Source organism: Leucopleurus acutus (genome assembly GCF_964270905.1).
Source record: "Leucopleurus acutus genome assembly, chromosome: 2".
In the NCBI taxonomy this organism is placed as follows: domain Eukaryota; kingdom Metazoa; phylum Chordata; class Mammalia; order Artiodactyla; family Delphinidae; genus Leucopleurus; species Leucopleurus acutus.
Genome location: NC_139143.1, coordinates 86,261,847 through 86,287,102, shown reverse-complemented (window position 1 = coordinate 86,287,102; position 25,256 = coordinate 86,261,847). Strand labels below are relative to the sequence as shown.

At 40.8% G+C, this 25,256-nt stretch overlaps 2 protein-coding genes across 3 annotated transcripts in view; one reads left to right on the top strand and one right to left on the bottom strand.

Moving 5' to 3' along the window:
• Positions 1-9,469, bottom strand: part of RNF115 (ring finger protein 115) — a 60,549-nt gene extending 51,080 nt beyond the window's left edge. Inside the window, exon 1 of the mRNA XM_082834486.1 lies at positions 9,278-9,469. Coding sequence (XP_082690612.1) covers positions 9,278-9,379 — 102 coding nt within the window. The 5' untranslated portion in view covers positions 9,380-9,469. The remainder of the gene's footprint in view (positions 1-9,277) is intronic.
• Positions 9,470-9,692: 223 nt separating this feature from the next.
• On the top strand, positions 9,693-23,982 carry POLR3C (RNA polymerase III subunit C). 2 transcript variants are annotated; one of them, XM_082834484.1, is made up of 15 exons: positions 9,693-9,871; positions 10,878-11,044; positions 11,949-12,204; positions 12,315-12,500; positions 13,544-13,632; positions 17,019-17,123; positions 17,253-17,345; positions 19,293-19,373; positions 19,610-19,661; positions 20,009-20,069; positions 20,518-20,668; positions 21,420-21,521; positions 21,636-21,685; positions 22,116-22,265; positions 23,761-23,982. In XM_082834484.1, exons 2-15 carry the CDS (start codon positions 10,898-10,900, stop codon positions 23,840-23,842), a joined length of 1,605 nt encoding a protein of 534 aa, XP_082690610.1. In that variant the 5' UTR covers positions 9,693-9,871; positions 10,878-10,897; the 3' UTR covers positions 23,843-23,982. The 2 variants fall into 2 exon arrangements, with proteins under 2 accessions (XP_082690610.1, XP_082690609.1); XM_082834483.1 differs by having other exon boundaries at positions 17,019-17,345.
• Positions 23,983-25,256: the final 1,274 nt, after the last annotated feature.

Below are 25,256 nucleotides of genomic sequence, written 5' to 3'. Positions count from 1 at the left end.
TTTTTCTTAGAAAATTTGGCTTCGTGTCCATCTGATCAAGCTTATATCAAGTAACGCTTTGTCTCGTGACCTGATTTTCTGCCTTGTTACACAATGAACTAAAGAAGGTTGGTTGATTATACATTCCTATTTGGAGTCCCTGATAATGTCAATGTTCAATCACGGCCTGGAATGAAGGAACAAAATGATGATGGTTGTTAATGTTACTATTCTTAGGGAGTGAGACCATAAATAAAGGCAGTTCTATTGGCCTGGAACTGAATCACAGCTCTCCAAACAATATTTAAACTATATAGGTATCTTTGTACAACACTAAAAAACTGTGGCCTAATGGTGGTTTTTTTGTTTGTTTTTGTAAACTGGTTTTCTTCCTGATTAACAGCCAGGGAAACAATCACTAAAGATTTGAGTTCAGAGAAATAATTCACACTCAGGATTAGAAACAGACATACTTCTGGAACCCTTTTACAACACTAGTGTTGCAAGATGAGAAAGACGTATGTTACACTACTGACCTTATTAAAAACCTTGGGAACTCTGAATCTGCTCATCTAATACTGATTGTATGTTAAAACAGAATGCTAGTAGGGAACAGTTCTCACAGCTTTCTGAGAGTCTGTTCCAGGATTATAATCCTCAATTTGGCTCAAATAAAATTTTGCATTTCAAAAACAAAGAACCAGGGGCTTCCCTGGTGGCGCAGTGGTTGCGAATCTGCCTGCCAATGCAGGGGACATGGGTTCGAGCCCTGGTCTGGAAAGATCCCACATGCCGCGGAGTAACTAGGCCCGTGAGCCACAACAACTGAGCCTGCGTGCCTGGAGCCTGTGCTCAGCAACAAGAGAGGCCGCCATAGTGAGAGGCCCGCGTACCATGATGAAGAGTGGTCCCCGCTTGCCACAACTAGAGAAAGCCCTCGCACAGAAACGAAGACCCAACACAGCCAAAAAATAAAAATAAATAAAAATAAATAAATAAATTTTAAAAAACCCAAAGAACCAGAATGCTAGTATATTATTAAAACAGGACTCCCTAACTGAATCAGCACCTACACTTGGCACAGAATAATAAACCAATAATTTTAGTGATCAGGAAAACAAAGTTGAAAAATTTAGGGAATTAAATACTTTCCTTATTCTCACTTGTTCATATTACTTCCAAACACTTTTTAATCTAAAACATGCAAATTAAGAAGAGCAGTGAAAGCTAATTTGCTGAATTTGCCTTTTACATGTTATTAAACAAAAAGTAAATGTACCATTATAAATTGTTTTCACACTACGTCAACTATCAAAATAACAGTAATTTTTTTTTTCAAACCAACAGGCTTAAGGTACAAAATTTCCATTTCTCCACCTAACTTGTCTTAACTAGGAATACGAATGCCTCTAACCATTCAGCAGTGACTGTATTACACATCAGAACCTAATAACTGGTACTATAAAATAAAATCAGGGAATCAACAGCTTCATAAGTTCATTTGAGAATAAAGTACCTCTGACTACCACTTAAATTACAGAAGATTCACTAGAAGCAGCTAAGTTCCATTCAACAAGTTAGTCAAAAATGATGACAAGAGTGGTGAGGAAATGAGAAATTTAAAGGCATATAGGAGAAATTGTCTAAAGGAAAAGTAAATCAAGTCTAAATGACAAAGACTGAATCTTGCAATATGTTAAAAGTACTACACTAAAGTAGTGAATAATAAGCAAGAGAAAAGAAGAGTGATAAAACGGGAAAATGTTTTCCTGTGACTAGCAGTCATTCTCAATGAGGATAATACAATCATCTGTGGGACATTTTGGACATCTACTGAAGTGCTGTCACAGCAATTAAGAAATGCTACTGAATTTAATGGGCAGAGTCCATAAGCATAAGAAATTCCAGCACAAAGAAATGTCTCTATTCTTAAACTTCCTATGGATAGTTAAGTAGATAAAAAATATCTTTATAATTACCAAAGCCTAGAACCTAACTCCATTATATATATAAACACCAACTCTTTCTATATATAAACACCATGCACTGTATGTCCAGAAAAACAACTACTGAATAAAACAAGAGAAAATTATACTTTATTTGTACCTTTATCAAGAATTGTTCACCATTCTGGTGGCTTACCACTCATGCTATTTAAGGTATAATTACTCTTATAGCTAATCTCCTTGGGTAGCTGTTATGCCTGTGTTTGGTGCCAATATCTACTACATTATGTATATCTTCCTATAATGGACTTCTCTGAGTATTTACACATTGAAATGCATATTATTTTGTCATGAGTTACTTTCTTTTTATTTATCCTTTACCTTACATCTAGAGAATTTTTTAAATGTATATGTAAGGAAGTTGTATTACCTAAGAATTTCATTTCATTAAAGGTAGTGTTTCAAAATGTTTATTATAAAAAGAGGGCACTGGGTCTGACAAGTATGAGAACTACCGGGCTAGAAGATCAACATCACTGTAGAATACCTATAGGTTTTAGTCAATCCAGAAAAAGAAAAGAAAGGACACATAACTATGGGATTTTTTCTTTCTTCTGAGAATGTAAATTCTAAGCATGCTGAAAAGTAAACACAATAAAACCTTTATTGGAAGACGGTCCTCTAGGTTTAAGTCTATTCGAATCTGCACAACAGGAAAGTGAGTGGCAAAGAGGTGAATATAGGATACATTGCCTACTAAGAACTTCCTTGTGACACTGTTGAAATCATCAAGGAGAGAGATTATCTAATTTAACAGCTCTTCAAGGAAAACAAAACTAACTGGCCTATTTTGGGAAAAGAAGCTGGGCAATCTATTTAACATACAAGAAAAGTGTGCCTAGTTTAAAATCACCACTTCTATTTGTTATATATGCATCTGGAGACTTCTAAGGAACCTTGAACTGCTAACAATTGAACTTAAAAGATTAAAAAAAAAATCCTTCAGAATCTAACCTAAACTTTATGTGAAACTTTAAGAACTACCTAAAATGTTTCTCCTATGGTAAAGGCCCTACTTCTCTACAAATAAGGACTGCTCATTCCTACACAACCTTTCAATCAAAGATTACATAGCTCCATTTCTCCGAATACCCACTCAAGCTTTCAATAAGCACACCTCAGTAGTATTTTACAGTGGGATATACTAAGATAAACTGAGAGGGTCAGATGACTTAACTCCAGCCCTTTGAAGAATTAGTATTAGAACAAGAATTGATAACTTTAATTCACCCACTCGACCAAGAGTTTGAAGAAACAACGTCTAAGCACAACATCTCCTAAGCTCAGGAAAACTTTCAAGAGCAAGAAACACAGAAAATAAAACTTGATTAATGCTAAGATGAGCTATAGAAAAACTAAGTTAGACTTGTCTGCTTTTTGCTTTGTTTTCAAACTGGAATTTCCAGATGTCGTACTAAGTTACATGTGGTGTTACCACCTCAATTCCCAACTGACAAAAAATTTGGATACTTTTCTTTTAGAAGTTGCCCCACAGTGTGTAACTTGAGAGGAGTGATCCAATTCCTCTGGTCTCAGTAACCACAAGGAAAGAAAGTGACCCCAAGAGATACTGCTATAATGGAATAGCAGCCACTTAACTCCTGTTCTAAACAATCCCAACCATCAGGGCTTTGGCTAAAATTATATGGTCTCAATTATCTTCCTGAAAATTCTCAACAGGATCCCAAAATTCGAAATCAAAACTAACCCAGGACAAAACCTTAAGCACGACTGACACGAGAAGTCAATGACTATCCCTTTATCCTTCTATACCCAGGGCTCCTGAACCTCAGTGCTCTAGACATTTTGGGCCCGATAATTCTTCGTTGTGGGGGGCTGTCCTGTCCATTGAAGCATGTTTAGCAGCATCCTTGGCCTCTATCCAATAGATGTCAGAAACAACCCTCCCCTTCCCCCATTAGTGACAACAACCCAGTTGTAGAAAATGTCTACAGATGTTGCCGAATTTCCTCCTAAAACGCAAAACTGCCCCCCGTTGAGAGCCACTACTCTACATTATCTCCTTTATTTATCAATATTAAGCTGTGGAGACGTAAAAATAAGTCAGTATCCAAAGGCTTCTTATTCTCAGACCCCTTCTAATTTGACTACAGAGAATAAGAAACAATCCACTTTTTTTTTTCCTCTTCTAATAAGATGGCTGTCTGAAAGACCTTAGCATCCTCTCCCTGGACGTAAGCAAAGGTCATAAAAAGCCAAGTAAACATAAAGAAACACAAAGTGTTAGCAATCAGCTGGTACTTCCCCAAAAAATATAAGGAATTTCATCTGCAGTGAGTTTAAAGATTCTTGTTCTTCCTCATACTGAAAAAAATCCCACAGATTTACCCAAGATATACATGTCTATTTATCAGTAGAATTTCAAGACCAGAACTAGCATTCTACCCGTAAGAATACCTATTTCTTACTTCTAGATCTTTGCAGGGAACATACTTACTGACACTATATGTTCAAACTTCACATGGTAGTACCTGCATTTTCTTCCACTGAAGCCTTTTAGATAAAGATCTCATACCACTAACACCACTACTTTTTAAATATAACTAAGGGGTCAAGAGACTATCATTCAAGAGACTTTTAATAAGCAATTGTTATATAGCACCAGAAAGATGCTAGATAATCAAGCACACTTTTTAACTGAAGTCACCAATAGCAGAATTTAAGAAATCTAATTATTGGGACTTCCCTGGTGGCGCAGTGGTTAAGAATCTGCCTGCCAATGCAGGGGACATGAGTTCAAGTCCTGGTCCAGGAAGATCCCACAGGCCACGGAGAAACTAACCCCATGCGCCACAACTACTGAAGCCCATGTGCCCTAGAGCCTGTGCTCTGCAACAAGAGAAGCCACCGCAATGAGAAGCCCATGCACCGCAACGAAGAGTAGCCCTCGCTCGCCGCAACTAGAGAAAGCCCACGCGCAGCAATGAAGACCCAACGCAGCCAAAAATAAATAAATAAAATATATTTATTTTAAAAAAAGAAATCTAATTATTAAAACCTCTAAAACCCAGCTCAAATCACTAATTTGTTTCCTCAGCTCAACAAAACTACTAACATTACTTAGACACCGTTCTAGGATCTTTCTAAGAATCATGCAACTTTAAAAAGCAAGGTCAGTGAGCTTAGAGTTTTAAGAATCACAAAGTCTTTAGGGAGTCTACTTTTTACCTACTCTTATGGGGTGGTTAGAAAGTTTTCCTGTATTAGAGTCATTACAAGCACAGCACAATGACAATGACTTGTATAGCACTTGGTAAAGAACCAAACCAATATTACTTATTGATAAGGATGACATTTCATTAGATCAAAGGTGATATAATAAGGAGATGTGAGAGGGAGAGAAGCCAGCTACTTCCTTCAGACAAAGCCTCAGAGGTGAGCAATACACTTGCAGTCCTTAATTACACTGGTCTCTTCTCTGGCTTTGGATACTCTGATCTCCATAAAACACTTAAGAATCACCCTAGTTTCATCAATACCAAAAGTAGTTTACTCTGCATATGATTTATCTCACCTGCTTAATGATGCTACAGGATTTAATCTCATAAGGTAATATTCCCTGACCTTGATTTAAAAGTGGGGGAAGGTAGTATGGAGATGGAATGACACCTTTACATTCCATGACACAGCCCTCTGTGGCACTACCCAGTCATCCCTAAGTGTCACATAGTTAACTCCATCAGTCTTGGCTTCATTGTCTCTCAATGGGATAGTCAGGTGAGGTAGAAGCTTCTGCTGTATTTTCAAAATAACTTTAAGTTACTTAAGTATTTCCTTTGTCATCTGATGACCAAAAAATATACAATGGCATTTTACCCAGTTATATATATAAACTTGAAAGACTAGGGCTTCAGACCATATATATAATCAAAATCTCTTATTTTAAAATCCAAGTTTAACATTCACTAAATTTTACTAAAACCATTTCCACTGTAAATAGGAAAACACTGTTAATTAAAAAATAAATTCCTAAATCATTACTCACTTCTAGAATAAAGGCTTTTTAGAAACCTAATGATAACAATACCACTGAATATATTTTCATTCTAAAATTCCCTTCATGATTTCCCCCTCATTTCTTAATATCTTATTTCTAAAAGAAACTTTTGTCTTCTTATCTGGGAGGATCCAAATCAAAAACACACAAAGCTGAGACGGATAGATCAGGATTAGGAGTAAGGAGGTTATTTCATCAAATTAAATTAATTCAACTAAATGTGGCTTAACCTACATAGCATTAGACACACTCCAATCTCTCTCAGAAGTTATAACCAAAAAAAAACTTTTAAAACAGCCATTGAAGTTAGCTGGGCCTGTGAATCTTTCAGAGTAGCAGGACTGACAAACAATAAAAACCTAAGGGTAGTTTCAGGGATGAACATTGAGCAAGCTATTGCTATTGCCTGTATACTTCCAAATGTATCATGAAGTGCTATAACCTAAAGATTGGGGAAGGGAAAAGAAATAAAGAATTGTAAAACCTTGCAACCTAGTCCCAATGAACAAAATTATGACTTTATGTGGTGAATAAATTGGCAAGAGATGAGATGGCTCTAAAGCAGTTCCTCCCACTGACTGGGTGAAGAAACCTCCCTAGCAATAGCTCACTAAAGGCTGATGTAAAACTCAATACCAGCCTCTGGTGTTCAGAGAGCAACACTCCTGGGTAATGGATCTTGTGATCCAACTACCACCAAAGTACCCTCTTGAGATGTAAATTAACCCCAGACAAAGAAAAACTTTATTCTGGCTATCTGCAGAAAGACATTCAGGTTTACCACAACATTGATCCAGTTCAAGAAACAATGCATACCTAATGAATGCTGAGTACTTACAGTGAGGGAATCCCAAGTTTATATAAAAAATTATTTTTAAAAAACTTCAATGTTGTCCAATATATATGATAATATTACTGACTAACCAGTGCTGAATTGGTTTTTCAGTAGCAGAGATTGATTTGTACTGAATCAGCCACTTACTAACCTGGTCATTCTTACAATCAACATTTTCCAAGATGACAGTCTAGGGTTAAGGATACAGAAATGGCCATGAAACATGAAACTCACTGGCTCATCCACAAATCAAAACTATATTCCTAACCTCACTGCACCTTTCCTAAAAATGCATAGCAACAATGATTTACTAAATGTTTCTCCCTTCTTCCTCAACTCACTCTTCCTTTTCTACCTCAGTCTATGCTGTCTCCTCAGTCTGAACTCTACCTATCCTTCAAAACTCAATTTAAATCCCATCTCATCTGTCTTCCCCGACCTCACATCACCAATGCTACCATGTCTCCCCCTCTCTGAATTCTAAACCACATTATTATCCATCCTCATTCACCTTAGCTGTTACTTTTTCCAACAAAACTGTGAGGTGCTTAAGGGCAGGAACCACGTACTCCTCAGTATCACCTCCAGGACATTCAGCTGAGAGAACCTGGTATGTCTGCAGGAAGTATTCAGTTGCACTTAATAGTGTTAGGCCTCAATTTACAAATCAGGCATGACAGATAATAAATCAGTCTAAAAAGATCAACAACTTCCCCTCCATGTATCAAACTAAGGCTTAGAAAAACACCTAAAAAGTCTTTCAAATGATCCCTTTTCAAGAGCACTTTGAAGTGAGGACTTGAGATGGTAAGAAGAAAAGATATAAAAAGTTGCGGAAAGTTAGACTGTTTTCTCACTCCTAAAGGCAAACAGTGAACAGCAACTTAAAGATCGGAAGAGCTGAGGCCACACTGTTCAATAGGACATCACATTCAACATGTCACTGGTCACACACATACTGGCTGAATTCCAGACTCCTTCTCAGTAGTAAGGGAGCATTCTGGAGGCTCTGATGTCCGCTGACAAAAAAACAAGGCACCTGCTCTTCTCAGCACTGAAGTATGGCAAAAAGCACACAGACACAAACAAAGCCAAATCAGCAAGCAAAACTAAAACAGCATGTAGATGACACTGCAACTATGAAGCTGGCGGTCGGGCAAAAAGAGAAGAAAAGAAAATGCTGTAAAAGCCTGAAAACGCACAACCTTTAGGTGAAAAAGACTAAAATAACTTTAGGCACTTTTCACTGGACTCCGTTTGTGTTTCCAAGAAATAAGACATACAGACACACTTTAGTAGGCTTTCTTACAGATTGTATGAGCCACTATAAACACTGAAGGAAGTTGTTAGACAGGCACCCTGTGTTAAGGCTGAACACAGATACTTCTAAGGAAAAGAACAAACATAACTAGTTCTAAAGATGTGGCCAAAGGTAGGATTAACACTCACCCTGGTGGGTCTCCCTGTGGTAGCTATAACCCAACCCCAAGCAGCCTGTGCGACTGGCGTGCTGTAGCTGGCTAGCATGCTGCAGCAGCACTTTTTGTCACAGCCATAGCACTACCTCTCTAGGGGCTAACACAGTCTGGCAGATAGTGGTGAAAACCAATTTTACATCAGATGATGCGGTCCCCAGCATTCTGTCCTAGATCTTTTCTATTAAGTGAAGAGATAGAACGGGGGAGGACGGGTGGGTAAGGCAGGTGGTGCTAAAGACACTGGCAGCATGACAACTAAAATAAGCAAGTTGAAACAGTATGTTCTGCCTTCTTCCTAAAGCCATTTCCTTCAACAGTGACAGGGAGCGCAGGCAGTCTGTAAGTCATTAGTACACTGATGTTTTCACTTTCACAAGAACGCTGGAAACCCCTGAATAGCAAAATCGCCCTCTCCATCCCAGTTACCTTCCAACCCTCTCTTTCTTTCCGTGCTCTCTTCCTCCTTTCTTCCCTAGAGACAACCGAATAAGGACAATCCTCAGCAATCCGCTATTTTGCTTCAATGAGGATGGGGGAGGGGAGGATCTGGTGAAAAGTGGAAAAGGAAATAGAGAAAGGTGAGAAGCAACAGCGGAAAGAGTATGAGTGGGGGAAAAAGAGAGGTCATCGTGGGAAGAAGACAAGGTGAAGAAGAGTGCAAGAAAACTGAAGGGATGTCAGAAGAGAACTTGCTAAAGAAGACCAAAAAAAAAAAAAAAAAATGGAGGGGGAGGGGTCAAGAGGGGAGAGAGAGTGAGGGGCAGGTGGAGCATGCGAGCGGGAGCTACGGAGCCAGGACCGGGACGCCCGAGGTTTGGGGCCAGCGACCGGGAGGCAGCAAGTACTTGGGAGACCGATGTCAGGGGAGTCGGGGATGGGCGGGAAGCTTAAGACCTGTTCCGGGATATCGGGGCGAGGAATCCAGGCCGATGCCCGAGCGCAGAGGACACAGAGCTCTTACCGGTAGTTTGGGGCTGACCTCGCCCTTGCAAAAGTGGCAGAAAAACCGGTGCGCGGCAACCGCGGCGCCCGCGCCGGCCCCGGCCGCCGAGGCCTCCGCCATTTTTCTCTTTCGCCGCGGCCGTCCGAGAGGGCAGCCGGCCGGTCGCTCTCCAGGTCGCTACCTCCCAGCTGCTGTCGCCGCCTCTGCCGCCGCCGCTTCCTTAGCGCTGCCAGCCGGTCCAGAGCCAGCGCGGGTCACGTGAGTTCGCCCGGCCCACAGAGGCGGCGGCGCAGACAGCGACTCCGAGGCCCGCCTCCCAGCACCAAAGAGGTGCAGGAAGGAGAGTCCGCCAGCCGCGGCCCGCCCGCCGGCTCCTCAAACAGCCCCTCGCCGGTCCTCCAATCTCCCAGCGAGAAGAAAGAAAGAGCGTCCCCGGAAACCACCGAAACGCTGGGGTAGAGCGGCACATGTTTTGCCTCTTTGCCGGTCCTCCTCGGTGACCGTGCTCCTGCGCGAAAGGACCTTGGGCTCCCCCTCTGCCCGGGCGGCTAGCGGGAGCTATACGAAGCTGCAGTGGGGAAGTCGGCGGCGTTACGTGGCATTGACCCAGAGGTTAGTGGAAAATGCGGTCTGAACGAGGTGGCCCTGTCTCTGGACCCAGGGACCCAGTCCGGGACAGGAACCTGCGGTAAAGAAGTGAAGAGCCAGGAGCCGGACTCCTCGGAAATACTTTCCGGGGATGGCAAAGGGTCTGGGGATGCTTCCCCAAAGACCTGTGGATGGGGATAGTGAGACTGAAAGGCAGAGTCTTGGCTTCTGAGGAATTGGGAGAAATAAGTGAACAAACCAGTGTTTGATAGCACTTGTGATAATAAGGAAGTGATTATACAGTGGACTATGTCTGTTTCTCCTTGTGTATACTTTGTCAAGGAATAGAAATTTCAGAATTAAATACTGCCCTGCCAACAACATACTTCATCCCCTATTTGAAACACCTTTTTGAGAAGCCCTCATTTACCTCTTAGTTTATTTTGCAAAGTTGTCATTGCCTGTTCAGTCCCAATAGTCTGTGAATAGTGGTCTTAATTCTTCCAAACAATGAAGTATAGAATCTGAGGTCTGTGACAGATCGCAAAACCATCTACATCCGATCTTTAAAGTAAACTAGAATCACACATGATCCCATAAAGATAAACTTGATATATAGTCTTCCAGTCTTTTTTTTCATGCATACGTGTGAGGCTATTTCCACAGTAATTGAACTTTCCTCTACATTTTGCTTTGTAATGAACAATTTTCTACACTAATACATATTATACTTTATTGTGAATGTTGGCATAGTATTCCATTATATGAGTATACCATAATTTATTGAAATAATCACTTATGAGGTTGTTTCCAGAATATCAGTATTCTAAAGTGACATGTTTTTATTATTCCCTTGGAAAAGAATATCCAAAACAAAAGTATTAGGTCAAAGATATGCAAGATTTTAAGGCTTTTGATATATCTGCTGTCAAATTGCTCTCCAGAAAGTACATGAATTTACACTCAGCAGCTCTACTCCCAACATAAAAGAAAAACTTCCCATCATACCATCTTTTTCTTTTTTTCCTAGCTCTGAGACTCCTCAGCACAATGACTCAAGCAGAAATTAAACTGTGTTCTTTGTTGCTGCAAGAGCATTTTGGAGAGATCGTAGAAAAAATTGGAGTCCACCTAATCAGAACTGGCAGCCAGCCACTAAGAGTTATTGCCCATGACACAGGAACATCGTTGGATCAGGTATGTTTGGATCACAGTAATTTGCTTCATTTCATTAATTTCTTTAACCTACCTTTGAATATTGTTACTCCCCACCCCACAAAATGGAAAAGAAAGCAAAGTCTGTGCTAGGATCAGAATAGTGTTATTTGGGAGGGGAAAGATGATGAGACATAGTGCCCAGGGTTCTGCTTCTCAAAGTGGCTCATCGTGGCTTCTGAGGCAAATCTTGCTCCTCCTCTGCCATATGCCATACTTCATTTATTCATGAGTCTATTAATTTCAGTACTGTGTTTAAGGAATAAGAATAATAGAGGGGATGGGACTTCCCTGGTGGTGCAGTGGTTAAGAATCTGCCTGCTAATGCTGGGGACATGGGTTCGAGCCCTGGTCCGGGAAGATCCCACATGCCGCGGAGCAACGGAGCCTGTGTGCCACAACTACTGAGTCTGTGCTCTAGTCCCCGCGAGCCACAACTGCCGAGCCCGCGTGCCACAACCACTGAAGCCCATGAGCCTAAAGCCCGCACCCCGCAACTAAAGAAGCCACCACAATGAGAAGCCCGCACACCACAACGAAGAGTAGCCCCCACTCACCACAACTAGAGAATGCCCACGTGCAGCAGGAAGACCCAAATGCAGCCAAAAATTAATTAAGTAATTAATTTAAAAAAAAAAGAATAACAGGGGAAGAAAATTGTACTTTGAAAGATAAAGATCAGAGGAAATATGAGCATCATAGCAAGGACTCTTCCTGATTTCTTCCACTGACATTCGCTTCTTATTAGCTATTCCAATGGAGAGAGGGAAGACACACAGAGATTCCAGCCATCTCCTGATGTTTAGGAAACTGTTGGACAAAAATTGCCAGCAGTAATGAGCTGCATCTTCAGATTTTTCTTCTCTTTCTTCTGTGTTTTCTCTAGGTAAAAAAAGCCCTTTGTGTCCTCATCCAGCATAACCTGGTGATATATCAGGTGCACAAACGTGGTGTGGTAGAGTATGAAGCCCAGTGCAGCCGGGTGTTGCGAATGCTTAGGTATCCCCGGTACATCTATACTGCCAAAACACTGTACAGTGACACTGGCGAGCTGATTGTTGAGGAGCTCCTGTTGAATGGCAAGATGGCAATGTCAGCTGTCGTGAAGAAAGTAGCAGATCGGCTCACAGAGACTATGGAGGGTCAGTACTGTATCCACAGCTGTTAGCAAAAGCATAGATTGGCTGGCTGCAGGAGAGGACACTTAGCTATCTGAGGCCATCTCACTTGCCTCTTTCCTCCTGTCATACAGATGGCAAGACCATGGACTATGCTGAGGTCTCAAACACATTTGTGCGACTAGCAGACACACACTTCGTGCAGCGTTGCCCCTTGGTGCCTGCCACTGAGAATTCAGACCCTGGGCCACCACCACCTGCCCCCACTCTTGTCATCAGTGAAAAGGACATGTACCTGGTTCCTAAACTGAGCTTGATAGGTAAGGAATTTTGGCCCCTAGATCTGTGATTTGACCTAATTGTAGATTCTTCCTTAATGATTGTTAAATGAATGACTCAATCAATTAAGCAGTTACCAAGGATTTACTCTATGCCAGATACTGTGGTATAAAGAGATGAAAAAACCAGTATGGTCCCTGCCCGTATGGGGCTTAAGTCTAGTATAGGAGGCTTACAATAATCAAATAGCCTGATGGATATATAACTAACAAACTGCAATAAGTACTATGAAGGTAAAATATGGGATGTTATGAAAATATATAACAGGGGACCAGATTTACCCGGGGACTTGGGCACATGCTTCTTGGAGAAAGTGGCATTTGAACTAAGATTTGAAGCAGAAGTAGGAGCCAACCAGTGAAGTAAGGTGTGAAGGGGTACAGAGGATAAGCATTTTTGGCAAAAGGAATAGTATGTAGTGAGGAAAAAAATAGGAATTTGAGAAAGTAAAAGAAGATCAGTATAGTTAAAGTACAGTGAGGAAAGGAAAGAGAGCCATAAGTTAAGGTTAGACAGACAGTTAGGGGCTAGATCATGCAAGACCTTGTAAAGCACCTGTTCTTTATCCTAAGAGCAAAGGAAAACTACTAAAGGATTTTAAAGGAAGTAACATGATCTAATTTGCATTTTTAAATATGTTTCTGTCTGTAGAAAGGATGGGGCAATTTTTCACAAACCAGTGAAAAATTAGACATAGGAAGGGTGAGGAAGACAGAAATCAAGAATGACATCTGTGTGTCTGGCTTGAGTATGTGGGAGGATGATGGTACCGTTCACTGTGAAAGGAAGCATTGGAGCAGGAGCAGTTTGAGGGAGAAAGACTATGAATTTCTTTTTGAACTTGTTGAGTTTCAGATGACTTCATCATTAACTTGAATTTCTTGTAGTTCCTGAGTCTCCTCAACATCTCTAACCTAGAGGTAGCTACAGATGTCTTTGGGATAGAGACACCTGCTTTCACCTTCGGTCATTTCCTGTTATCATATGAGGTGTAGCCTAACTGTGTAACTGTTTTGTTTGGCAGGGAAAGGTAAAAGGAGGAGATCATCTGATGAAGATGCAACTGGGGAGCCCAAGGCCAAGAGACCAAAACATACCACAGATAACAAAGAGGTAATGAGGCTTCTTGGTTAGGAGTCCTCACCCTGAGGCAAGCCAGAAAGAGCACTAAGATGACAAGCCCCAAAAGAGCTTAAACGTTCTTGGATCGAGAAGTAGTAGGATTACGAACTTCATTAAATATTGGCCAGGGATAGACTAACAAAGAGTGAACTCTGTTGCTGTGTCCCTTCTGAGGCTTAACTTACTTCAGTCATTGGACAGAGGTAATATATTAGGCAGAAAAAGCGCCTAGAAAAGTTTAAATTGGTCAGTATGACTGGACCATAGAGACCCATGGGGATGAGTGGTGATAAATGAGTTTAGAAAGATACATATAGGCCTGAGCTCTTATATTCAAATGCCTTCTCAGCATCCCTGTAAAAACATCTGATAAGCATCTCAAAAGTAGTATGGCAAAAACAGAGTAATTGATTTCCTGCTCCCAGATATCTACTCCCTCCTAAGCTTTCCTCATCTTAGTTAGGGACACCACCAAGGCCAACCACCCAGGACACCATTTGCTTAGGCCAAAGTCCTAGGAGCCATCTGATCTCACAGTAAAACCTGTCAGCCCAATTTCTAAAAATAATTGAAATCCAACTATTTCTTATCGTTTCCACTGCCATCACCCTAGTCCAAACCATTATCACTGTAGTCAAGACTTTGCCAACACTCTCCTAAGTGGTCTCCCTACCTGCATTCATACCTACTTAAGAGCCAAAATGACTTTCTAAATTGTTCTTTTTAAAAAATCCCAACACATCACTGATTTTTGACTCCTTTAATAGCTTCCCATTACTCTTAGAAGAAATCCAGTTCTTTACTATGGATTATGAAGCCTTACATGAGCTGGGTCTTTTTTTTTTTTAATGAATTTATTTATTTATTTTTGGCCGTGTTGGGTCTTCGTTTCTGTGCGAGGGCTTTCTCTAGTTGCGGTGAGCAGGGGCCACTCTTCATTGCGGTGCACGGGCCTCTCACTGTCGCGGCCTTCTCTTGTTGCGGAGCACCGGCTCCAGACACACAGGCTCAGTAGCAGTGGTGCGCGGGCTTAGTTGCTCCGTGGCATGTGGGATTTTCCCAGACCAGGGCTCGAACCCATGTCCCCTGCATTGGCAGGCAGATTCTCAACCACTGCACCACCAAGGAAGCCCGAGCTGGGTCTTTACATGATCTGCTGGAGACAAGGCTCTCCAACCTCAGCTCTTCCTACTCTGTCATTCACTATGTTCCAGCTTCTATCATTTTTTCCATCCTTCAAATGTATCATACTCTTTCTAGTCTTCAGGCTTTTGCCCTTAGGATTTCTTCTGCTTCAAATACTTTTCCCTCAGATCTTCATGTAGTTGCCTCTTTTTCATCATTCCGATCTCAGCTCAAATGCTACTTTCTTAGAGCTCAAGCACCATTGCCCACCCTCTACTCCAGTCTCTACCACCTTTTCGCATTTCATCTTCACAGCATTTATAAGTAGCTGAAATTACTTTTTATTTGTACAAGTGTTTGTCTCTGTACTCCCAATAGTCTATAAACTCTTCAAGGACAGTATCTTGTTCCTGGCACCTGGAATACTCACAAGACATCAATAAATATTTCTTGATTGACTAACTAAGAAGTTTGGACTTCAACCTGAAGACAATGGGGAGCCATTGATGAATTTTAGGCAGGTGAATGAAGTGGCTAGATTTACATTTTAGAAATATTACTATAGTACAGTGGTTTATAACTTGTACAACTCCATGGATGCGTTTCAGAGAGTCCACCTGTACTATGTGCATTTTTCTATAGAGCACTCCATAGCTTTCTTCAGGGGAACTGTGAGCCCAAGAGGTAAAAAGAAGCACTGCTCTATGAGAAATGGGGAGAACGATGCAAAAGGAACAAGATTAAATGCAGAAAACCCAGTTGCCCTTTTTTATAGTGTCCACTATATGAAAAAGAAAAATGAAAACCAGTTAGGAGGCTACTGTAGTAACCAGGTGAGTCAAGATTAGAGCCTGAAATAAGGTAATGACAGTCAGGATAAAGAAAAGTAGACTTCTGATTAATATAAAGAATAGATAGGGGGCTTCCCTGGTGGCGCAGTGGTTAAGGATCTGCCTGCCAATGCAGGGGACATGGGTTCAAGCCCTGGTCCTGGAAGATCCCACATGCCACGGAGCAAATAAGCCCATGCACCACAACTACTGAGCCTGCACTCTAGAGCCTGCGAGCCACAACTACTGAAGCCCACGCGCTTAGAACCCGTACTCTGCAACGAGAGAAGCCACCGCAATGAGAAGCCCACGCACTGCAACAAAGAGTAGCCCCCACTCGCCACAACTAGAGAAAGCCCACTTGCAGCAACGAAGACCCCACACAGCCAAAAATAAATAAATAAAATAAATTTTTAAAAAAAGAATAGATAGAACTGGGTAATTGGATAGTAGATGAGGGAGAGCAAGGGGTTAGGGATGATATTCAAGTTTCTAGCTTAAAAAACTGGGTTGGTTGTAGTGTAGTTAGCTGAAAACTTAAAAGAAAAGTTTTAAGTCACAGGTGGAAGTAGGCAGTTGAGTCTATGCACCTGGAACTTAATAGCGAGTTCTAGAATTAAAATAGACTTGGAACAGTTGAAACCTTGAGAGCAGATTAAATCACCTAAGTAGAATATGTAGAGTGAAAAGAAAAGAGGGCTGTGGACAGAACCCTGGGGAACACCAGTATTTATAGATGGGATCTGCAAAAGGAATCTGTGGGGACTGAGGAAGGGTAGCCAGAGTGGTTAGAAGGAGCACCAAGAAAGAATGGTGTCATAAAGTCTAAGGGGCCACATAGAGTTAAGGAGAAAATGTCCAACCATGTCATATGCTTTAGAAAGATCAAATAAGATTGGAACTGGACAGTATTCTTTGAACTTAGCAACAGGTTCCTCAGGAACTTTGGCATTTCAGTGTAACGGTGGAAATGGGTTGAGTAAATCTGTGGATGGGGATACAGCTGGGATGACCAACTCTTTGAGAAGCTCAAATTTTTTTTAAATAAAGAAATGTGGTGGGGATGTGTGCACCACGCTGAATGAGTTCTGGCCTAATGGCTTCTATTTGCTCTCTGAAATAAGAAGCAAGGTCATCTGCTGAGAGAGAAGGGAGGGGCAAATGGGAGATTTTGAGAGTACTGGTAAAGAGTTAAACTAGACAAAGATTCGAGGTAAGCAAAGAGAATCTGTTTGAAGTTGGGGGTTGTGAATTTGTCATTGTGGAGGCACTAAATCCACATGGTTGAATGGTTTTTTCCTCCAACCAATTTAGTTGCTACTATATAGGAAAAGAAACGGTGAACAGTTAAATCCAAGCTTCTCACTAGAAAATGCTTCCTTATATCTAAATGTTTCTCTCTAATCTTTTTCTCCTCCTCAGCCCATTCCAGATGATGGGATTTATTGGCAGGCCAACCTTGACAGATTCCACCAGCACTTCCGTGACCAAGGCATTGTCAGTGCAGTTGCCAACAGGATGGACCAGGTGACATCTAAGTGGGTGGGACAGTGGCTATCAGGAATATTCACTTATTTGCAGATGTGGCCATTGGCATATAGCCAGAGCCAGCACAGCAGAGTGAATTCTGATTTCCAGTTCACTTTTCAAACCCAGACAAGCAGCGAGATCGTGCGGACCATGCTCCGGATGAGTGAGATTACCACTTCCTCTAGTGCCCCCTTCACCCAGCCATTGTCTTCCAACGAGGTGAGCTTCATGTTCTTGTACTAGTTTTCTGACAGGCTCTTGGATATAATAATTATTATACATAGAGCCTGCGATTAGGTTGAGGTCTGAACCTTGAAAGGAAGGGTTTTTGCTATTTGAGGAGGGACGGGGATTATTCTCAGGTGGTAGGTACTGAAATATTTGGTCTCTTGGGAATTCAACCTTTAAAAACCTAAACCATCACCTTAGTCAAAGTATAAGTAATTCTTTTTTTTATTTTTAATTTATTTTATTGAAGTATAGTTGATTTACAATGTAGTGTTAATTTCTGCTGCATAGCAAAGTAATTCAGTTATACATATATACATTCTTTTCCATTATGGTTTATCACAGGATATTGAATATAGTTCCATGTGCTATACAGTAGGACCTTGTTGTTTATCCATTCTATATATAATAGTTTACATCTGCTAATCCCAAAATCCCAATCCATTCTTCCCCCACCCACCTCCCCCTTGGCAAGCACAAGTGTGTTCTCTATGTCTATGAGTGTGTTTCTATTTTGTAGATAAGTTCATTTGTGTCATAGTTTAGATTCCACATAGAAGTGATACTGTATGGTATTTGTCTTTCTGACTTCATTTAGTATGATAATCTCAAGGTCCATCCATGGCTGAGTAGTATTTTATTGTGTGTGTGTGTATATATATATGTATGTGTATATATATATAGTATAAGTTATTCTTAATTGTTCCAAGAATCCACTGTTTGGAATCTGAGCCTTGGTACTCAGGACATTATATGGCCCCTTATATTTGTTTTTTTCAATATATTTTGTATATTTTAAATTTGTTTTAAATGCTTTGTTCATTGTTTTGTTTATTGAAAATTTAATATTTCAAATGTTTTATTTGTAATTATACTAATTTTTTGTAATTATACTAATATTTATCCACATTAAATATAGTTATATTATTTAAAATTTTTTAACTTACTATATAACAAAATTTAAATACAAGTTTTTTTCTGATGACAAAAGTAATTACATGACCTGTATTCAAACAGCATAGAAATGTATAATTTTTTTAAACTTGTAGTTCCCCAAACTTTCAGGAATGCCAGGCATGTTCTATATCTTGTAGATGGTAGTTATGTGGGTATATACAATTGTCAATACTCATCAAACTGTACCCTTAAAATCTGTGCTTCTTGTATGTAACATACCCCAGTTTAAATAAATATATAGTTTCGCATAATCCCAGCCCCAGAGATCCTTGTCAGTAGTTTGGTACATATCTTTATTCAGACTTTTTTATATGTATAGTCTCACATAAATGTAGATATTTATTTATTTATTTATTTATTTATGGCTGTGTTGGGTCTTCGTTTCTGTGCGAGGGCTTTCTTTAGTTGTGGCAAGCGGGGGCCACTCTTCATCGCGGTGCGCGGGCCTCTCACTATCTTGGCCTCTCTTGTTGTGGAGCACAGGCTCCAGACGCGCAGGCTCAGTAGTTGTGGCTCACAGGCCCAGTTGTTCCGCAGCACGTGGGATCTTCCCAGACCAGGGCTCAAACCCGTGTCCCCTGCATTGGCAGGCAGATTCTCAACCACTGCGCCACCAGGGAAGCCCTGTATTTTTTAACAACAAAAAAATATGGGGTTATACTCTATGTACTGTTCTAAACTAGCTTCTTTCATATGACAGTATATGTAAACTTTCTTTTCATGTCAGTATTTTTAGATCTGCCTCATTCTTTATAATGGCCGTATCGTATTCCACTTAATGGCCATGATGTACTTTATTTTAATGAATTCCTTATTACTGGACATGCGAATTGTTTCTAGTTTTTTACTCTTACCAACAATGCTGCTGTGCTTTTGGACATTGTTATACTTGTGATATCTAAAATTAGAACATCTTTATTTCAGCAATGTCAGCAGTTCTAAGTTCCCAGACCCATTTTCACTGTATCTTTTGCTCCACAGATCTTCAGATCCCTACCTGTTGGCTATAACATCTCTAAGCAGGTTCTTGATCAGTATCTCACTCTGCTGGCAGATGATCCAGTAAGTCTTTTCTTTCTTTTTTCTGCTGTATTTACGATTAATTTTTGCCTGCTATCAGTCTTCTGTAGCCTCATTCTCTACCTAGCCAGCTCAGACAATTTCTCTACCATTATCTGATAGGAGGGCTTCCTGCTGCAGACTCTTGGCCAGATTTGCTCTTTTGGAAACAGGATCACTGGACTTTCCATTCAAATAACACAAGCTCTCTTTTTTTTTTTTTTCCTTTTTTTTAATAGCTTGAGTTTGTTGGAAAGTCTGGCGACAGTGGTGGAGGAATGTATGTCATCAGTATCCTTATGGGTGGTTATTTCCTTACAGTCAGGCAGCGTGAACTATGAAACAGAATGGTGACTTAGAAAAGATTTGATGATACTTAGTATACTAAATAAGTTAGAAAATTGAACTAAAACATTGATGATAAAGAAGTGAAAGGGACTTTTAACGAACCAAATTTTAGTTAAGCAAAACTCTGACTTAAGCACCTTAGTTAATTAAGGTTTCGAAATACTTACATACCATAAATGAGACTAGTGTGAAATAGTATTTAAGTTTTAAATTAAAGACTCAGGGATAAAACTAAGATCACAATGACCAGGCCAAAACATTACGGAGTAACCTTAACCCTCTACATAAAGACCTACATAAGGCTCTAGGATCTCTAGCCACAGCCACTCTGGAGTCGGTCATACAAGAGAGGTAAGGGGGTCACCCTGATTGGGGTTGGGGGTCAGATACTTCCTTTCCACACCCCATTTGAACAAGTGGCTTGGTCATTATGTCAGTAACCAATATAGACACACCTTGGCACATCTTGCCCCATTTTCCGCTGGACTGCTGTGGATCCCACCTACAGCTCTTTACCCTAAATACCCTGCTGCTTAATTCCCAGTGATGCCAATGAACCATCCTTCCTAAAGCCTTTACTTACAAATGCAGGAACTGAGGCATTCAGGTGAGTCAGCAGTTGGTGACTCTTATGATTAGCAGTATTGTCATCAGTCTGTGGAGTTATGAAGGAATTCTCTGATTGCTGTTCCTCTCTGGTCCTGTCTCCACACATGGAAACCAAACAAGCACCGTCTGTGACTAAGAGCTAAAGCTAATCTACGTCGGCATGCCATTTGCTTTCTTTATTCCTTTACAGATTTGGGTCTCGCTGTGCCAGAATATTCCGTTTAGTTTTACAAAAGAAACACCTGGAGCAGAAACAGGTAGAAGACTTTGCAATGATTCCAGCAAAGGAGGCAAAAGATATGCTTTATAAAATGCTCTCAGAAAATTTCATATCACTCCAGGTAACAGTAATCACCAACCAACAGAGCTGACCTAGGATGAGAGGAACTCCTGAAGCAAACATTCTGAACCCCAAACAAACTGTATCCAGCTCTGAGACAGAAAAAAAAAAATATTAACAAAGACATAGCAAGCACTTGAAAGATAACTGTGGAGCTTTAACCGGCCTAGTAAAAGAGAGGCATAGCCAAGAAATTACCCCAGAATCACCCTCCCTTTTTTCTTTAACTCCTAGTCCGTGTGATTTGTCCTTTCCTCGAGCCTTAAGTTTATTGTAGATTAACTCTATCGGGTCATCACTACATGCAGAGCCATGTAGGATACCCTACGAGGAAACAGATAGAATGGATTTTGGAGTCAGAATCACAGCTCTGCCTCTTACCCAGTTACACTGAGCAAATTACCTACCATCTTTTTTCCCATCTACAAAATGGTGATGGATGGTGGTAACAGAGACAATATGGCTTGTTATAAGATCAGATACAATCTACCTGGCACATAAGAGTTGCTTAGTAAATGTTAAGTGCCTTCTCTTTCTTCTCCACTCAGGATGTTGACAGTCAAATGGAAAAAACAGGGCAGCCCAACCCTCCATGTGGCTGATTGTACCATAAACACAGATGCTGTATGACTGGGGAAGAGTGAAAGTATAAGTGAAAGAGAGGGCTGAGTAGCTCCAGACGGGACAGGTGTTTACTTTGCCATTTCTGAAGAAAAGTATAAAGTCTTATTTTTCTTTCTATGGACAAATAGGAAATTCCCAAAACACCAGACCATGCCCCATCCAGGACCTTCTATTTATATACTGTGAACATCCTGTCAGCTGCCCGAATGTTGCTGCACAGATGCTACAAGGTAACTCCTCCCCAGTCCATCCACAGAGATGTCTCACCCTCATGCCCCCTTTAGCCATTTTGCCTGAGCTGCTTAAATAGAACTGTGTGCATTTCTTGTCTTCTCTCCCCTCAGAGTGTAGCCAACTTGATAGAAAGGAGGCAATTTGAAACCAAAGAAAACAAGTGAGTAACATTTTCAGTTGAGTAATTACATTTTACAAGGCCAAAAGGCTTATGGGGAAATTTCCTGTAGAAGTGGAAACCAACAGAGACAATAACCAGTCTGGTTGCACTGAATTATTGGCTTAGGTTGGCATAAAGATGCATTAGTATACACTTTTCTTGTATGTCCCCAGTGAAATAATTTTGCAGATAAAATTTGTGAGCAACGTATAAACTGGCACCAAACTTTAAGTACAAATGAGAGGCAGCAAGAGTTTCAGGAGTGAAGTCACATTTCTAATTAAGCTTGTAGAAAATGTCCTTCCTTAGAGAGTGACATTACCCACTTTGACCAGGAACATGGTAAAAGGGGGAGCTATGCCCCAGGGCTATGGGATAAAAGAATCTCCAAGGCTAGAGGACATGCCTCAGAGTTGCCTTTGTCTGACAGGCGTCTACTGGAAAAGTCTCAGAGGGTAGAAGCCATCATTGCATCTATGCAGGCTACAGGTGCAGAGGAGGCACAGCTACAAGAAATAGAGGAGATGATCACAGCCCCTGAACGCCAGCAGCTAGAGACCCTGAAACGTAATGTCAACAAGTAAGCATCATAAACTTCAAACGTATGTTTCAAAATACCTTGCAGACAAATCCATCTTGATATCCTCCTACCCCTCCAACTTAAGGTGAGGAAACCGAAACTCACTCTCTTCTTCCCCACCTCAATTAACAGAATTTAATCCACCTATTTCCCTAAGCTAAAAACTCTGAAGACATGTTCAGCTTCTCCTCGCTCACCAGCCGCTCCCCCCCCCACACACACACACACACTCTCTCATTCACCAAAGCTGCTGATTTTACTTCAGTGTGTCCCAAATCTGGCCTTTCATCTTGCTTCCCATGCAGGCCCTCCTCACCTCTTTGCCAGACCTTTGCAAATCACCTCCTGCTTCAAACCATTTCTTATAATGCTTTCACAGTTAGTATCTTTAAAGTGATGACAATATCACTCTTCTGCTTTAAATGCTATATTGACTCCTCGTTTACAGTATAAAGACCAGACTCCTTGGCATAACATATAAGGCCTTTCACAGTCTCATAACAGCCTATCTCTTCATCCTCATTTCCTTTCACTGCTCACCGTTGACCTTCATAGGGATTTTGCTTTGAATCTGTAGATCACTCTGTGGAGTATTGCTTTCTTAATGATACTAAATCTTCCAACTCATGAACATGGAAGGTCTTTCCATTTACTTAGATCTTCCTTTGTCTCTTTCAATGAGTTTTGTCGTTTTTGGTATTCGTCTTGCACTTTTTTGTTAGATTTATTCCTAAACAATTGTTTTAGTGTTTTCTTAAATTTCATTTTCGAATTGTTCATTGCCAGTGTATGAAATAGAATTGATTTTTGTGTTTTGATTTTATATCCTATAATTTTGCTAAATTCATTTATTAGCTGTGGTAGGTTTTTTTGTGGATCCTTTGAGCTTTTTCTGTATATAAGATCATGTCATCTGTGAATTAGAAATAGCTTTACTTCTTCCTTTTCAATCTGGACACCTTTTGTTTTTCTTGTCTAATTTCCAGACTAGAACTTCCAGTAAAATGTTGAATGGAAGTAAAAGCAGACATCTTGTCTTGTTCCTGATCACAGGAGGAAAGCTTTGTCTTTCACCACGAAGTATGATGCTAGGTGTGGGTTTTTCCTAGATGGCTTTTATCAGGTTGATGAAGTGTTCCCTTCTATTCCTAATCACTTTAAGCCTTAGCCACTCTCCGCTTCTATTTTAAAACACACTAGGTCCTTTTACACCTGTGCCTTTAACATGTGCTGTCTTCCTCCTCATTGCAAGTTAGAATGTAACTTCTCCTGGGACAGAGGCCTTATCTTTTGAATCCTCAGCAATTTCCACAGTACCTGGCACATAAGAGATGCTCAGTAAGTGGGAGGAATGATCTGTTGGTTCTCTTGCTTTCCGCCCAGTACTTTCAGGAGTAACCCAGCAATTCTCCATGACCACACACACTCCAGCCTCTAATCTTAAATATGCTAATGAATGTTCAGTGTGGGCAAATGCTTTCACTTTTTCACTCAGGTTGGATGCCTGTGAGATCCAGGTGGATGAAACCATCTTCCTGCTGGAGTCATACATCGAGAGCACCATGAAGAGACAATGACCCAGAAGAAGAGTCTTCCTCAGAAGATCTGAGGGGATTGGAAGGAAGAATAAAGGAGGTGCCTAGATGCATTCTTTGCAGTAGGATAAGTTCCAGATTCTTGTACTGAAACCCTCTCTCTATCCCTACCACCCAGAATACACCAGAAAGAGTTTGACATATTTTTTTAAGTTTGCTGATCCTGTTTTAGAATCATCACTATATTCTACCTTCATCAAATCTTGGCAGGGGAAAGAACCTTAAATCAGCTAGATTAATCATCTATCACATGCATCAGTTCCCACCAAGAAGTCAGCTACGGCTGTGTTTGAACATCCCTGACAGTGAGAAAAACTTCTCCCAAAGCTGTTCGTTCCATTTTCAAAAGGCTACACCTGTTCTTTACTTTGTTAAACTGTAATCTTAAACACACACACACACACACACACACACACACACACACACACACACAATGTAGGGAATGTGAAAGACTACCACAGAGGGGGGATAAAAGCTATTTTCAGGGCTAGCAGGTGGATTGGCCCAAGCAGTCACACTAGAATCTATGGATAAAAGTTACATTTGCCAGCTCCGGGCTTCTAACACGTCTGAAATTATGTATGTGAAACACTTAGCACAATGCCTGGCATGTGGTAAGCACTCAATAAATCACTGCCTTCCTCTTCACCATGGTTCCTAAAAACTGGCAATTCTAACTTCTCTCTCCTAGTACCATGGACAGATGACTAATCTAGTTGACATAATTTGTCCCAGCAGCTTCAGTTTCATTTAAAGCAGGTGTTGTTTTATAATCTCTTCAGTTTCCTCTTACCAGTGTTAGTTCTAATTCATTAAACATTTGAATGCCAATTAATTGCCAGCCACTATACTAGGTATAATATACAAAGATAAATACAATACCATCTCTGCTTTCAAGGCACTTACCATCATTTACTGAGCACCAGTTATGTGCCCGGTATGTCCCCAGGCCTTGGGGATGCAAAGATGAATAGCCTTGAGCATACAGCCTAGTGGAGGGAGACAGATAAGTACAAGGAAGTGGGGGGGGGGGGGGGGCTGTAGTGGGAAAGTATCATACAGAGGCAAAGGGGAAAAGGATCAGGCAGGAAAGGGAGCATAGAGAGGGTGACACAATCCGTATTTTGAAAGATGGGGATTTGCCAGGTGGAAGGGAAAAAGGATCCCAGAGGGAAGCAGAGCCTGTTTCTTGGGGGAACAGGGAATAACATGTGACTGAAAAACAGGGCATATGTCCTGCCAGAATTGACAGGCAGGGGCAAGGACTGGTGGGTGTGTAGCAAGGATGCTGTGTTAAGTAGCTTATCTTATCCTGAGAGCAGTGGGAAGCAAAGTGAGCAGATCTGTATTTTAGAAAGATCACTCTGGCCGCACTGTAGAGAATGAATTGGTGGAG